This window comes from Tachypleus tridentatus, chromosome 7, assembly GCF_004210375.1.
Source record: "Tachypleus tridentatus isolate NWPU-2018 chromosome 7, ASM421037v1, whole genome shotgun sequence".
Classification (NCBI taxonomy): Eukaryota; Metazoa; Arthropoda; class Merostomata; order Xiphosura; family Limulidae; genus Tachypleus; species Tachypleus tridentatus.
This window is the reverse complement of record NC_134831.1, coordinates 127,250,481-127,263,198: the sequence shown is the minus strand read 5'-3', so window position 1 is coordinate 127,263,198 and position 12,718 is coordinate 127,250,481. Positions and strand designations below refer to the sequence as shown.

General features: G+C 34.9%; 1 protein-coding gene across 2 annotated transcripts in view; it reads right to left on the bottom strand.

Annotated features, from left to right (window-relative positions):
• Positions 1–4,321, bottom strand: part of LOC143256554 (Krueppel-like factor 7) — a 132,347-nt gene extending 128,026 nt beyond the window's left edge. The window contains exon 1 of one of the 2 annotated variants that reach the window (XM_076513915.1): positions 3,841–4,321. In XM_076513915.1, coding sequence (XP_076370030.1) covers positions 3,841–3,945 — 105 coding nt within the window. In that variant the 5' untranslated portion in view covers positions 3,946–4,321. The remainder of the gene's footprint in view (positions 1–3,840) is intronic. The other variant, XM_076513913.1, reaches the window with a different exon arrangement.
• Between the last annotated feature and the right edge of the window lie 8,397 nt (positions 4,322–12,718).

Here is a 12,718-nt window from a genome sequence, read left to right as displayed (position 1 = left end):
CGAGCATTTTTTTGCGACGGGGAGTCGAACGCCTTAACTCACATGGCCATGGCGGGCCATTTAAAAATAATAGTTTAGTAAAATAAAGCACAAAAAGCTGGGAGGTAATTTAAAAGTAGATTATAAAAAATATAATGTAGTGAAAAACAACCAAATAATAATAAAGACAACATTTCGTAATATTACTTTGAAACTAATCATTTTTCTCAAATTGTTTAAAATAAAACAAAATAATAAAGAAGTGATGAGCGTCAGGAAAATGATAATTATGATAATTTAATATTTATTTAATAATACAGTTAGGATAAAGTCTAGAAAACTACAAAACAAAATTAGAGTAAATTGTGGAAAGATAAAACTGTTTAATATTTACTCTGAAAATATAAGGGAAAAAATAAAACAACAAAAAATTAGAACCGGATAAAATATTGAGGGTCAAGATAACTGAATCTGACAGATTACCTCTTTTCTTTTTTAAACTTTTTTCAGCCAGGATATGTCAACTGAAAGAATTTAAAATGCCTGAAGTGAACTGGCACGTTTTATAAGTGTGTTTACTAAATATATGTTTACTTTTAATTTAGGGTAAATAGTAGCTTGTCTTCTTCCCCTCAGTAGTTCAGTGGTAAGGATTATAATGCTAAAAACCATGTTTCAATACCCAAGGTGGACCCAAGGTAATCCTTTATACAGAATTTGTTTAACAACAAACTAGCAACTTAATTTATGAAAATTCAAATGATATATTTTACTAAATTATCAGTTGTTTTTCACAGGACTACAATAATAGCACTGCACAACAATGCTTTTGTTTCTTGAACACTGTTGGGTGTTCCTTATAAATTTTTGGCTGCTGATCACGAAAATCACATCCAAATTTGCCCATCACGTACCGTTTCATCGAAATCTTCAGTTTCACCAGGACGTTGCTACAATGGAAAAACGATATCAGGGCAATTGGAATCTGTCAATGCTTGCTGACTACTGTTGGACACTGCAACGTGATGCATTGGACATTGAATACAAACAAAAATCAGGAGCAAAACACTTTTAATTATGTTGAACTTAATAGCATATCAGAAACATAAACGCAATTGCCGGTAAACAGTTAACTGTCTATTTCTCAGAGTTCCTACGTGATGAAGCAAAACCAAAACTATATTTGTGCATACCCACCACGAACCTGTCACAATCAGCAAAAACTTTTCAGAAAGCAAAACTTATCAAAAAATTGTTGTGCAGTGTTATGTTATCAGTACATATTTGTCCTATTGTTTTTACTGACATTACTGAACAAGCATTGCCTGGAATATTTTGCCTCCACTTTACTTTATATGAATTCTGAAAATGCATTTCAATAACACGGTTATATAATGTTCTGTCATAAGTATTAGAAGAAACCTTGAGCTACTGATATGAACCACCGAACGTAGCCTTATTTGAGTGCAACTCAAAAAGACGCACCGGCTAGGTAGATTAGTGTGTGGAAGATGACACATGCCTATTAATTACACGTATCTGAGAGAGGAGAGAATATAGACTGGTGTAGATATGAAAATAAATACTTAACATTTACTTGGTCACACACACTACGTACAATGTAAAATATCATTTGTTGGTCTTTAGAAGTCATATCATCCATCATATATAAAATGTTCAGTTGACTTGAAAATGATACAGGAGTCTTTAAAACGATCACTTTTTAAGGATTCCATAAAGTACCAAGCAAAGTGTAGCCTAAATTCACAGTAATGTAGCTATATGTAATGGGCATTACCTGTGAAGTCTGTGAAATGCGCTCCTCGTGAAGTTGGAAATCCTGTTGTAACCATGACATCATTTTGTTTGAAGTAAAGCCCTGTGGTACCAAATTCTTGAGAATTCTTCATTATTTTCAGGTGATGATAATAATTGCTTTATCTTTCAGAATAATTCGTTATTTTCAGAGAATGATAATAATAGCTTCATCTTTCAGAATACTTTTTTATTTTTGTGATGAATAATTATGGTTCTGGAAGTACGAACGAACAAAATTTGACTGTAAAGATTTATGTTATTTGTGGGACAATCTGGTCTTAGTTGCAGTCTGCACTTGTGACGTGAGGTTGTTCTGTGTATTTCATCATGTCTAAACGTGCAGTTCCCTGTAAGGTCAGAGGTAAGTTTACCGTCTTACAACACATAAATTCAGGGGTCGATTTCCCGCGGGTGACATAGCAGATAGCTCAATGCGGCTTTGCGTTAAAACGAACAAACAAACAAACAATAAATACACCTGGACATTAAGAAGTTTTAAAGGACATCTTATAAAGGTCATAGATGATTTTTCAAGCAACAGATCAATACGTTGATCCACTGAATAATGCTACGTTTTAACTCGTAATATCATCGACTTGGAATGACCTGTCTAAACACTTACCTGTTTATTTGAAAATAAAAACCACAGTTTTAACATTGTGATCAAATGGTCGTGCTCTTCAAAAGAACGCTAAATAGAAGCTACTCCAGACACCCAGTTGAAATTAAATGACAGCATACCTTAGAAAACATTTATTCAGGTCAAAGGCCACGGTCGTAGTAAACTATAGTTCTCACAAAAGGTCATTGATAATCAAACCATTTTTTTCTTAATAAAAACACTGAAAGTTATATATTCCATATGAAGAACCTTTGTAGAAGGAAATTACACGTAAGAAATATATTCCCAGACTCATATCTGGATCAGCAGTCACATCCCTACATATATCCTATCACATTACACTTTTCAACATATATTATTTATAGATCATAACAAGTCGTTTGAAACATTTAATAAAATTAAAAGATTGATAGGCAGATTCATCTGCACATTAAACATTTATGTACTTTCATAAGACGAAGAGAAATTTATCCTAGCTGGATAAGATTTCAGGTATTCGAAGGAACAAATGTATTAAGAAAGAATAATCACATAGTACCGTTTTCTATGTGGCACTAGTCAAAGTTCATAAAATTTCAAAAGAAGAATGGGTTGTCAATGGTTTGTTGTTTTTGAATTAAGCACAAAGCTACACAATGGGCTATCTGTTCTCTGCCCACCACAGGTATCGAAACCCAGATTGTAGCGTTCTAAGTCCGCAGACATGCCGCTGAGCCACTGTGGACAACGGTTTGTTATTAACGTAATTCCATGCTATAATATATATAGTAAATTAACTCGTGATATATAGATCTTTAATAACACTGATGAAAGAAGAAAAATATCAAAGTTTAACTATGATTATACCGATCTGTTTTTTGTGTTAGTTTTGCCTAGAAAGAGTTTGACCATGTGGTTTATTATGAACAAAAGTTTATGCATTTCGCAAACATTATTTTCGTCATTTCTTAGATATAAGAAAAACTGAGGACATTCATCAATTTCGTTTGTTTGTTTGTTTGTTTTGAATTTCGCACAAAGCTACTCGAGGGCTATCTGTGCTAGCCGTCCCTAATTTAGTAGTGTAAGACTAGAGGGAAGGCAGCTAGTCATCACCACTCACCGCCAACTCTTGGGCTACTCTTTTACCAACGAAAAGTGGGATTGACCGTACCATTATAACGCCCCCACGGCTGGGAGGGCGAGCATGTTTGGCGCGACTCGGGCGCGAACCATCAATTTCGTACTTTCAAGAGCGTTACGAATCTCAAATTTCTTCTTAGACTCTCAGTCCATTAAACCGGTAAACAAATGAAATGCAATCGCTTACCTAAAGCTATATGCAATGTTCTAGTGTTACTTCATTTCGGTGCGGAAACATACATACAAAATTGAGTATTTTATGACGTTAAAGAGTAGCAGTAATTCGTACAGCTACCTACCTGTTGCCACATATCCTCAAGGGAAAGCTGAGAAGAGAAGAAGCCGGTTTCATGAACTGTCTGTAGTTCTCTGAAGATGTTTCCACTTGGTAGAACGTCCATCATTAGAAACGTATACACAGGTTGGTGTTGTTAGTTCTTATTAATACTTCGTAAATTGTTCGGAGATGTGAAATATACCACTAAACACGCTCAGTTACACTGCTAACTTTCACCCTGTTTAAAGCTCACTCCAGCAAAAAATCACAGACACATTTATATTTGTGTGTGTAGATTTGTAAGTATATATATTTATGTACATATCTATACAGTGAGGTCAAGCTGTCTCAGCTCTTCTCTAGTCTTCTGCAGTGACACTGAAAACATTTAGTATACATGCACATCACCCAGCTCTGACCGACTACACGGGCCCCGAGTTCTGTGGTTCGCGCCTATGCAAACGGTTACATCTCCACACGCTCGCTAACTCACTCGTAACTCTAGCCTCGCTCACAGTTATCAGCAGGAAAGCTATTACTGGGTTTGAGAGTACGGAACTTTGGCATCCTTTTCAGATAACGCGGTGAAACGCACCAACAATAAAGAAGAAGTGTTATGTAAACACTTTCATATCGCAAGTATTTCTTCGCAACAGACATACCCTTGTTTTAAGTAACTATTCAAAATAATTGGACGCAAAAAAAGGAAGACAAGTGCACAAGAAAACGAGTTTTGATTTATTGGTATAACAATAACAACGGTCCGTCATGGTCACGTACGTGGTTAAGGCACTTGACTCGTAATCCGAGGGTCGCAGGTTCGAATCTCCGTCACACCAAACATGCTCGCCCTTTCAGCCGTGGGGGCGTTATAATGTGACAATCAATTCCACTGTTAATTGGTAAAAGAGTAGCCCAAGAGTTGGCGGTGGGTGGCGATTACTCGCTGCCTTCTCTCTAGTGTTACATTACTAAACTAGGGACAGTTAGCGCAGATAGCCCTCGTGTAACTTTGCGCGAAATTCAAAACAAACAAAACAATAACAACATTGGTTTAGTTCAAAGCTGGTTTCTGGTCATTTACGTGAATCATACACTACAAAAACATTTAATAAGCTTACATAGTTGTTTTTATTTATGAAATCGTTCTAAATCATAGAAAGCATGTTCAAAATGAATCATTTACAACAACACTGACAAGACCCTGTTAATTAATAGTGAACTAATAAATTACTCAACGTTTCAAGTCCTCTATCGTATGTACTAATCATGGTTCTAGTTCATCTTGTTTTCATATACACTACTGATATATCTTATAAACAGCTTTTTCAATTAAATTTTATCAGATAGAACAGACGAAGTGAGCGAGTAAATATACAGCGAATAAAATGTAAGTTCCGATATAAGTTCATAAATAAAATAATTTATGAAAATATAAATTTAACTGGTGGAAGCTAAAACTTCGAAAGGGAATCTAGAAGTGACCTGTCCTAATGAATTTTCAGAAATAATTCACAGTAATTACTACACGCACGCTCTTATTGAAGTAATACGTTATATATATATATATATATGTATAATATTTATACATATTAAACCTCCTAAAACTCACAATAGATAAGATGTTTAAATCTCACACTGACAGTGACTTTCACTAAAGAAAAAATTCGAATAATATATTTGATGTAGAGTTCTTTTCTTTTGTATTTCCTCTTTATGTTAAACATAAAAAAAACGGTTAAATACTGAAAGTAAACATCTTTCATTTGTTAAGGGTTCATTTTTAAATGATATTAGTTTTATTTATTTTCTACTTCTGAGCTTCAGACATGTGTTTATCAAACATTTTATTTTTATCTTGTTCAAAGACACAAATCTTGTATGAATTACACAACATACAATGTTACCTAGCAAAATATATATACACTTTCTACAGCCCTTAAAGTTTACAAATATTTTTTTGTAATTTTTGACAGCATTTATTTTTGAAGGAGGAAGAAACTAAGAGAAATATTTAATTTGTTCTTTTATCTTTCAGAGTTTAATAGAAGCCACAAGAAATGTAAAACAAAGATTGTAAACATGATTCAAGAACATAATCTAATTACTCTTTTACTGGGTCATGTTGAGCATAAAGCACGAGGAAAACTTATGTAAAACACAAAACAGAACAAATATTACAATAACTTAATGCAATGACTCTTTCATAAGACAGACGTTGCATTTAAAACACTATGAAAGTTTGTACCGCGAGTAAACAATGATGAAAAACTGACGAAAAATGAATTTAATTTTTACAAGTATAAAAAAAATGAGGAAAGCGTTTTGGTTATCTACCCTGATGGCCAGGTTGGTTTTGAGATTTTCCATAAGTACATAGATTATTACGTAGGTTATTATTTGTTTTTATAAATAAACAAATACACTTAATTCAATGAACTATTATAGAATATAGGTAAAACATTTAAGGCTCAATCCTGTAAATGCTTAAAAATACAATTAGTTGATTTCTACTTGTATAATAACAAGGTTTTTTTTCTTTCTCTTTGTTGATAATTTATGTGCCTTTCCAAAGTAGAACATTGTTTAAGTTTCGTTTCCTGCACGAGGGCTATCTGCGTTAGCCGTTTTTAATTTAGCAATGTAAGACTAGAGGGAAGACAGCTAGTCATCACCACCCACCGCCAACTATTGGGCTACTCTTTTACCAACGAATAGTGGGATTGACCGTAACGTTATAACGCCCCCACGGCTGAAAGAGCGAACATGTTTAGTGCGACGGGGATTCAAGCCCGAAAAATGAAAGAAAGAGGAAAACAGAAAAGTGTATATCTAGAAAATTTAAATATATATCTGTGAGAAAACATAAAAAAGTGAATATTCTAGATAAATATATCTCAGTGAGCGAACATAAAAAAATGAAATATTCTTGAACAATATAAGATATCTTGGTGAGGAAACATAAAAAAGTGAATATTTTAGAGAAATATAATATATCTTAGTGGTCAAACATAAAAAAGTAAATATTTTAGAACAATATTATATATCTCAGTGATCAAAGATAAAAACTGAGTACTCTAAAACAATGTAATATATCTCAGTGAGCAAACCTAAAAAAGTGAATATTCTATGATAGTTAAATATATTTCAGTGAGAAAACAAAAAGTGAATATTCTAGAACAATATATAATATATCAGTGTGCAAAAATAAAAAAAAATATTTTAGAACTATATATCATATCTCAGTGAGCCAAGATAAAGTGAATATTCTAGAACAATATAATATATCTCAGTGAGAAAACATAAAAAGTGAATATTCTAGAACAAATAAATATATTTCAGTGAGCAAATATAAAAAAGTGAATATTCTGGGACAAATAAATATATTTCAGTGAGCAAATATCGAAAAGTGAATATTTTAGAAAAATATAATATATGTCAGTGAGCAAACATAAAAAGTGTATATTTTAGAACAATATATTATATCTCAGTAAGTAAACATAAAAAAGTGTATATTTTAGAACAATATATTATATCTCAGTGAACAAACATAAAAAGTGAATATATTAGAACAATAAAATCTATCTCAGTGAGCAAACATAAAAAAGTGTATATTTTAGAACAATAAAATCTATCTCAGTGAGCAAACATAAAAAGTGTATATTTTAGAACAATAAAATCTATCTCGGTGAGCAAACATAAAAAGTGTATATTTTAGAACAATAAAATCTATCTCAGTGAGCAAACATAAAAAGTGTATATTTTAGAACATGTGATGCATCTTAATATGTAAACAAAACGGCTGGTGGTTTTAAGATCTGGGGAATATGAAGGATTCACACACAACCCGATTGTGATTCCCGGCTTTACATCTTCCAGATTAGTTGGAACGTGTGACACACTCTAAGTATGTGATGCGAACTCATATGTAAACGGCTGTTGGTGTAAGATATTGAAAACATACAAGATTTACACAGAACAGGATTACTACCAAATATTCTTGTAAAATTAATGACGCACCAATCAATTGTTCTAGAAAAACAATATAAAAACCAAATAAATTAAAAACACAATGCTTAGACAAAAATCACAAAAATATCATAGACATGTACGATTTTTGTATCACCCTTTTACATTTCGTAGAATTATTAATCATTAATAACCCAACATGTAAAAATCGGATATTTTTATTCCTGAAGATAGTACCTAAAGCACTCTGGTTTACTGGCACTAACTTCAGTGTTAAAGGACATTTGTAATAGTCACTTCTAATGTGAGTATTGTTTGTTTGTTTTTTTTTTAATTTCTCACAACGCTACCGGAGAGCTATCTGCGCTAGCCGTCCCTAATTTAGCAGTATAAGACTAGAGGGAAGGCAGCTAGTCATCACCACCCACCGCCAACTCTTGGGCTACTCTTTTACCAACGAATAGTGGGATTGACCGTCACATTATAACGTCCCCACGGCTGAAAGGGCGAGCATGTTCGGTATGACGGGGGATTCAAACCCGCGATCCTCTGATTACCAGTCGAGTGCCTTAACCACCTGGCTATGCCGGGCTTATAATCTAAGTAGTCGAAACCGTAATGTAATGACAGTATACTATTTTCGTGTGTAACAAATGGATTGCTTTTCATTTGCAAAAATAATTAAAATTGTTTTGACCATGCAGACGTCATTAAGTTAGTATTGAAAATTTGTACAACGAATAAACAAATAAAGATAGTATGGTGTCAAAGATACTTGAACTTACGTTCCTAATATTGCTGTCCATCTGACCCATAAATGATTTAGTAAAACTTTATTAAAAAGATATAAATATTCCTAATTATTTAAAAGCTCGTATGACTTACAAAAATGTGCTAATTAAACTTTAACCGGCATCACCTCTCTTGCAGCTTAGCGGTAAATATTCAGGCTTACGTCGCTAAAATTTGGGTTTCGATATCCATGGTGGGCAAAGCATAGATAACCCACTGCGTAGCTTTGTGCTTAACAATAACCAGGCAAGTAGCAATTAACCAGTATCGAATCCCCTATTATTCAAAAACTTACAAAAAGCATTAATAGATAAACAATATTGTTACACTCACACAACACTGTTCGACAGTCCTAGCTTATAAAAGTTATAAAACACTGACCCACAAAGCTTAGGCCAGCGTTAAACTGTTGACTCTTTATAACTTATTAAAACGTTCACAGCACTGTCCACCAGTCTCAGGCCAATATTAATCTATGAGTTCCTGAATAGTTCGTAAAGCTATAACATGGATGTCAACATTAATTAAATTGTAATTATTCACTAGCTCATAAAACTGAAGCACCATCGTCCACCAAGCCGAGGTCAACATCAAAGTACTTGTGTTTAACAAGCTTTTGAAATAAACACATATTGCTGTCCTTTCACGTAACGTTAACAACACACTTAATACTAAACAACCTGTGAGTTCAGTTTTCCATTCTCTCAGCTCTATAGGCTTTCAAAATTAGATAGCACGACGTATTTTTTTCTAAATAGGACACAAACCGTGCTTTCCTGGCCATACAAGTTGAACTGCTCTGCGAAGCAGAACTCGTAAAATCAACACAATTTGGACATTATGAAACTGAAATGAACGAACCAACACTTGCACCAGTGTAAGAATGGTAGCTTTAATAAAATATCGCGTTGTGAGGCTTAAGTCTAGAATGTGATTACATTTGCTCACCTACATTTGATCACCCAGCGATACACGTATATTTTTTGTGACAACAATACAATAAAATACTAACGTAGTCGTTCCTACTGTTTAGAAGACGCGAATTTAATTTTTAAATACACATGTTCAATAGAGGGCGGGTGGGAACGTCCTGAAATCCAGACAAATGTTAAAAAACAAAATGATTTTTTTTTGACAAAATAATATAACATTGTTATCAAGTGTTAAAAACAAATGAAATATTCTACATATTTCCGCCGAAACTTATTACAGGCACCAATGATTGCAAACACGAAATCAATCTCACATGACAGCTTCAACAGTGGGTGGGTAACGCCTGAACGTAATGGCAGATCAGTAAACGCTTTCGCAGCCCGGGTCGAAATGCCATTTTCTAGCAGCAAATATATATAAAAAAAAAAAATCACAGTGTTTAACCTATCCATGCTGAGAACTACACAAATGTCACAGCAAATAGAACACTTTTCGATTGTTGCCTGCGGCCCGGCATGGCCAATCGTGTTAAGGCGTGCGACTCGTAATCTGAGGGTCGCGGGTTCGTATCCCCGTCGCGCCAAACATGCTCGCCCTTTCAGCCGTGGGGCGTTATAATGTGACGATCAATCCCATTATTAGTTGGTAAAGAGTAACCCAAGAGTTGGCGGTGGGTGGTGATGACTAGCTGCCTTCCATCTAGTCTTACACTGCTAAATTAGGGACGGCTAGCGCAGATAGCCCTCGAGTAGCTTTGTGCGAAATTCAAAAACAAACAAACAAACAAGCGATTGTTGCCTTGGCAACCAGTACACAGGATAGTCGCTTCTGTTATCCACATATTTTCCTATTGTTTAGTATTAGGTGTGGTGGGCTGAGGTTTCACTAATGTGTAAATCTAGTGAATGCATAAGGGTTTTTAGATTGTTTTCTGTTTCTTTGATGTTTAGCGCAAAGCTACAAAACGAGTTATTTGTGTTGTGTCTATACGGAATATCTAAATCATAATTTCAGAGGTATGAGTCCTCAGAGCCACTGGGGTGTTGGAATGAATATTTTTACACATTTACCGAGCAACTTTTATAGCAATATTATAAAATGTAAAAATTACTAATGCCTACTGATATATTTCATGTATGTTGATTTAGCATCAACAAAAACAGGCAGCGGTAAATGGTTACATTAAACAATTAATTCTTTGCATTTTAAGCATTTTCCGGTCTATTAATTTGTTTGTTTGTTTGTTTTGTTTTTTGAATTTCGCGCAAAGCTACTCGAGGGCTATCTGCGCTAGCCGTCCATAATTTGGCAGTGTAAGACTAGAGGGAAGGCAGCTAGTCATCACCACCCACCGCCAACTCTTGAGCTACTCCTTTACCAACGAATAGTGGGAGTGATCGTCACATTATAACGCCCCCACGGCTGAAAGGGTGAGCATGTTTGGTCCGACCGGGATTCGAACCAGCGACCCTCAGATTACGAGTTGAGGTATCTTTACATTAGTTATAAATACATCTTACCATTTTCTTGCCCCCCCCAGTGACACAACAGCAGCTTATACTGCTAAACCCGGGTTTCGATACCCGAAGTTGGCATAGCACAGATAGCCCTTTGTGTATCTTTGTGCTTAATAACAAACAACAACAACAATTATCATTTTCTTGATAAACTGTTTTAAGTTTGGAAAGTGAAAAGGAGTCTTTGGTAAAACAGATATTTCAATATCCTTTAAAATCCATTAGAAGGATACATTTCACTCTTTTTTATATCCGTTAAAATCCATTAGAAATATGTATTTCGCTTCCTTTATATTCTTTAACATGCAGTAGCAAGATATATTTCTCTCCTTTTATGTCCTTTAAAATGCGTTAGAAAGATATATTTCTCCACCTTCACTTGTCTTTTTCATTTTGATCTTTGTTTTTGTTTTTTAATCACGATAAGTTTGTTTTTCTTTCATATAGTATAATCAGTCACAGCTCGGAAAACCATTTATTAGGCTTAAGGTATTGTGGAGATTTTAATAAAGAACTCAACTTCAAGACAAACTTTCCAGTTACGTAAGAAAAATGAGTATTGATGACGTAGAACTAGTCAATCGTAGGGCGTAGAGTATGATCTGTTACAGTTTACTGCGAAGGTTGTAATAACTTTACTTTCACAACGTTGTTTCCGGTTACGTGCGGAAACTGAGTGTTGCGAATGTAGGCTTAGCAAATACTTGGACATAGATAAGCAAATCATTTACGACAATTAAAAATCCTAATCACCACTTTCAAAACACACGTTTCAGTAGTATGTTAGAAAGCGTTACGGTTGTGGTTTGCCTGTTTTCAGTGGTGGCAAATCTTTAGATTTATAGCACTCAGAATTGGGGTTCGATATTCGCGGTGGGTAAAGCACAATATCTATTTTTCTGGCTTTGTGCTTAACAACAAACAAATAAATTAAACAACGCGTTATTTCGTCGGTGAGTAAGCGGTAACTCCAGGGATTTACAGAGCTAAAATTCTGGATTTGATTCCACGTGGTGAACACAGCATATAGCCCAATGTAACTGACATGAGTAGCAAAATTTAATGGATTTATTTAGTGCTGAGTGTGTGTAATATTTGTTTGTTTGTTTGTTTTGAATTTCGCGCAAAATTACACGAGGGCTATCTGCGCTAGCCGTCCCTAATTTAGCAGTGTAAGACTAGAGGGAGGGCAGGTAGTCATCATCACCCACCGCCAACTATTGGGCTACTCTTTATCAACGAATAGTGGGAGTAACCGTCACTTTATAACGCCCCCACGGCTGAAAGGGCGTGCATGTTTGGTGTGACGGGGGTTCGAACCCGCAACCCTCAGATTACGAGTCGAACGCCGTAACACGCTTGGCCATGCCGGGCCCAATGTGTAATTGTTGGCATCGAAGGAAGTAATGTGTCATTCCAGAAATAGAGTAACGAATTCTCTAAATCCGGCCCCCTAGTGGCATCGTAGCATATATGCGGACTTGCAAAACCAGATCCGCTCGGTGGGTAAAACACAGATAGACCATTGTATAGCTTTCTGCTTAACTTCAGAAACAAACAAACTCTAGTTTGTTCTTCACTAACAACAAAAGCTTGTGTATCGAGGCTGGGAGAGAATACATGATATATAAGAGAAAAAAATATTTTTAAGTTCAAATCACATATATTGGCCGAAGCAGGTTAACCTTA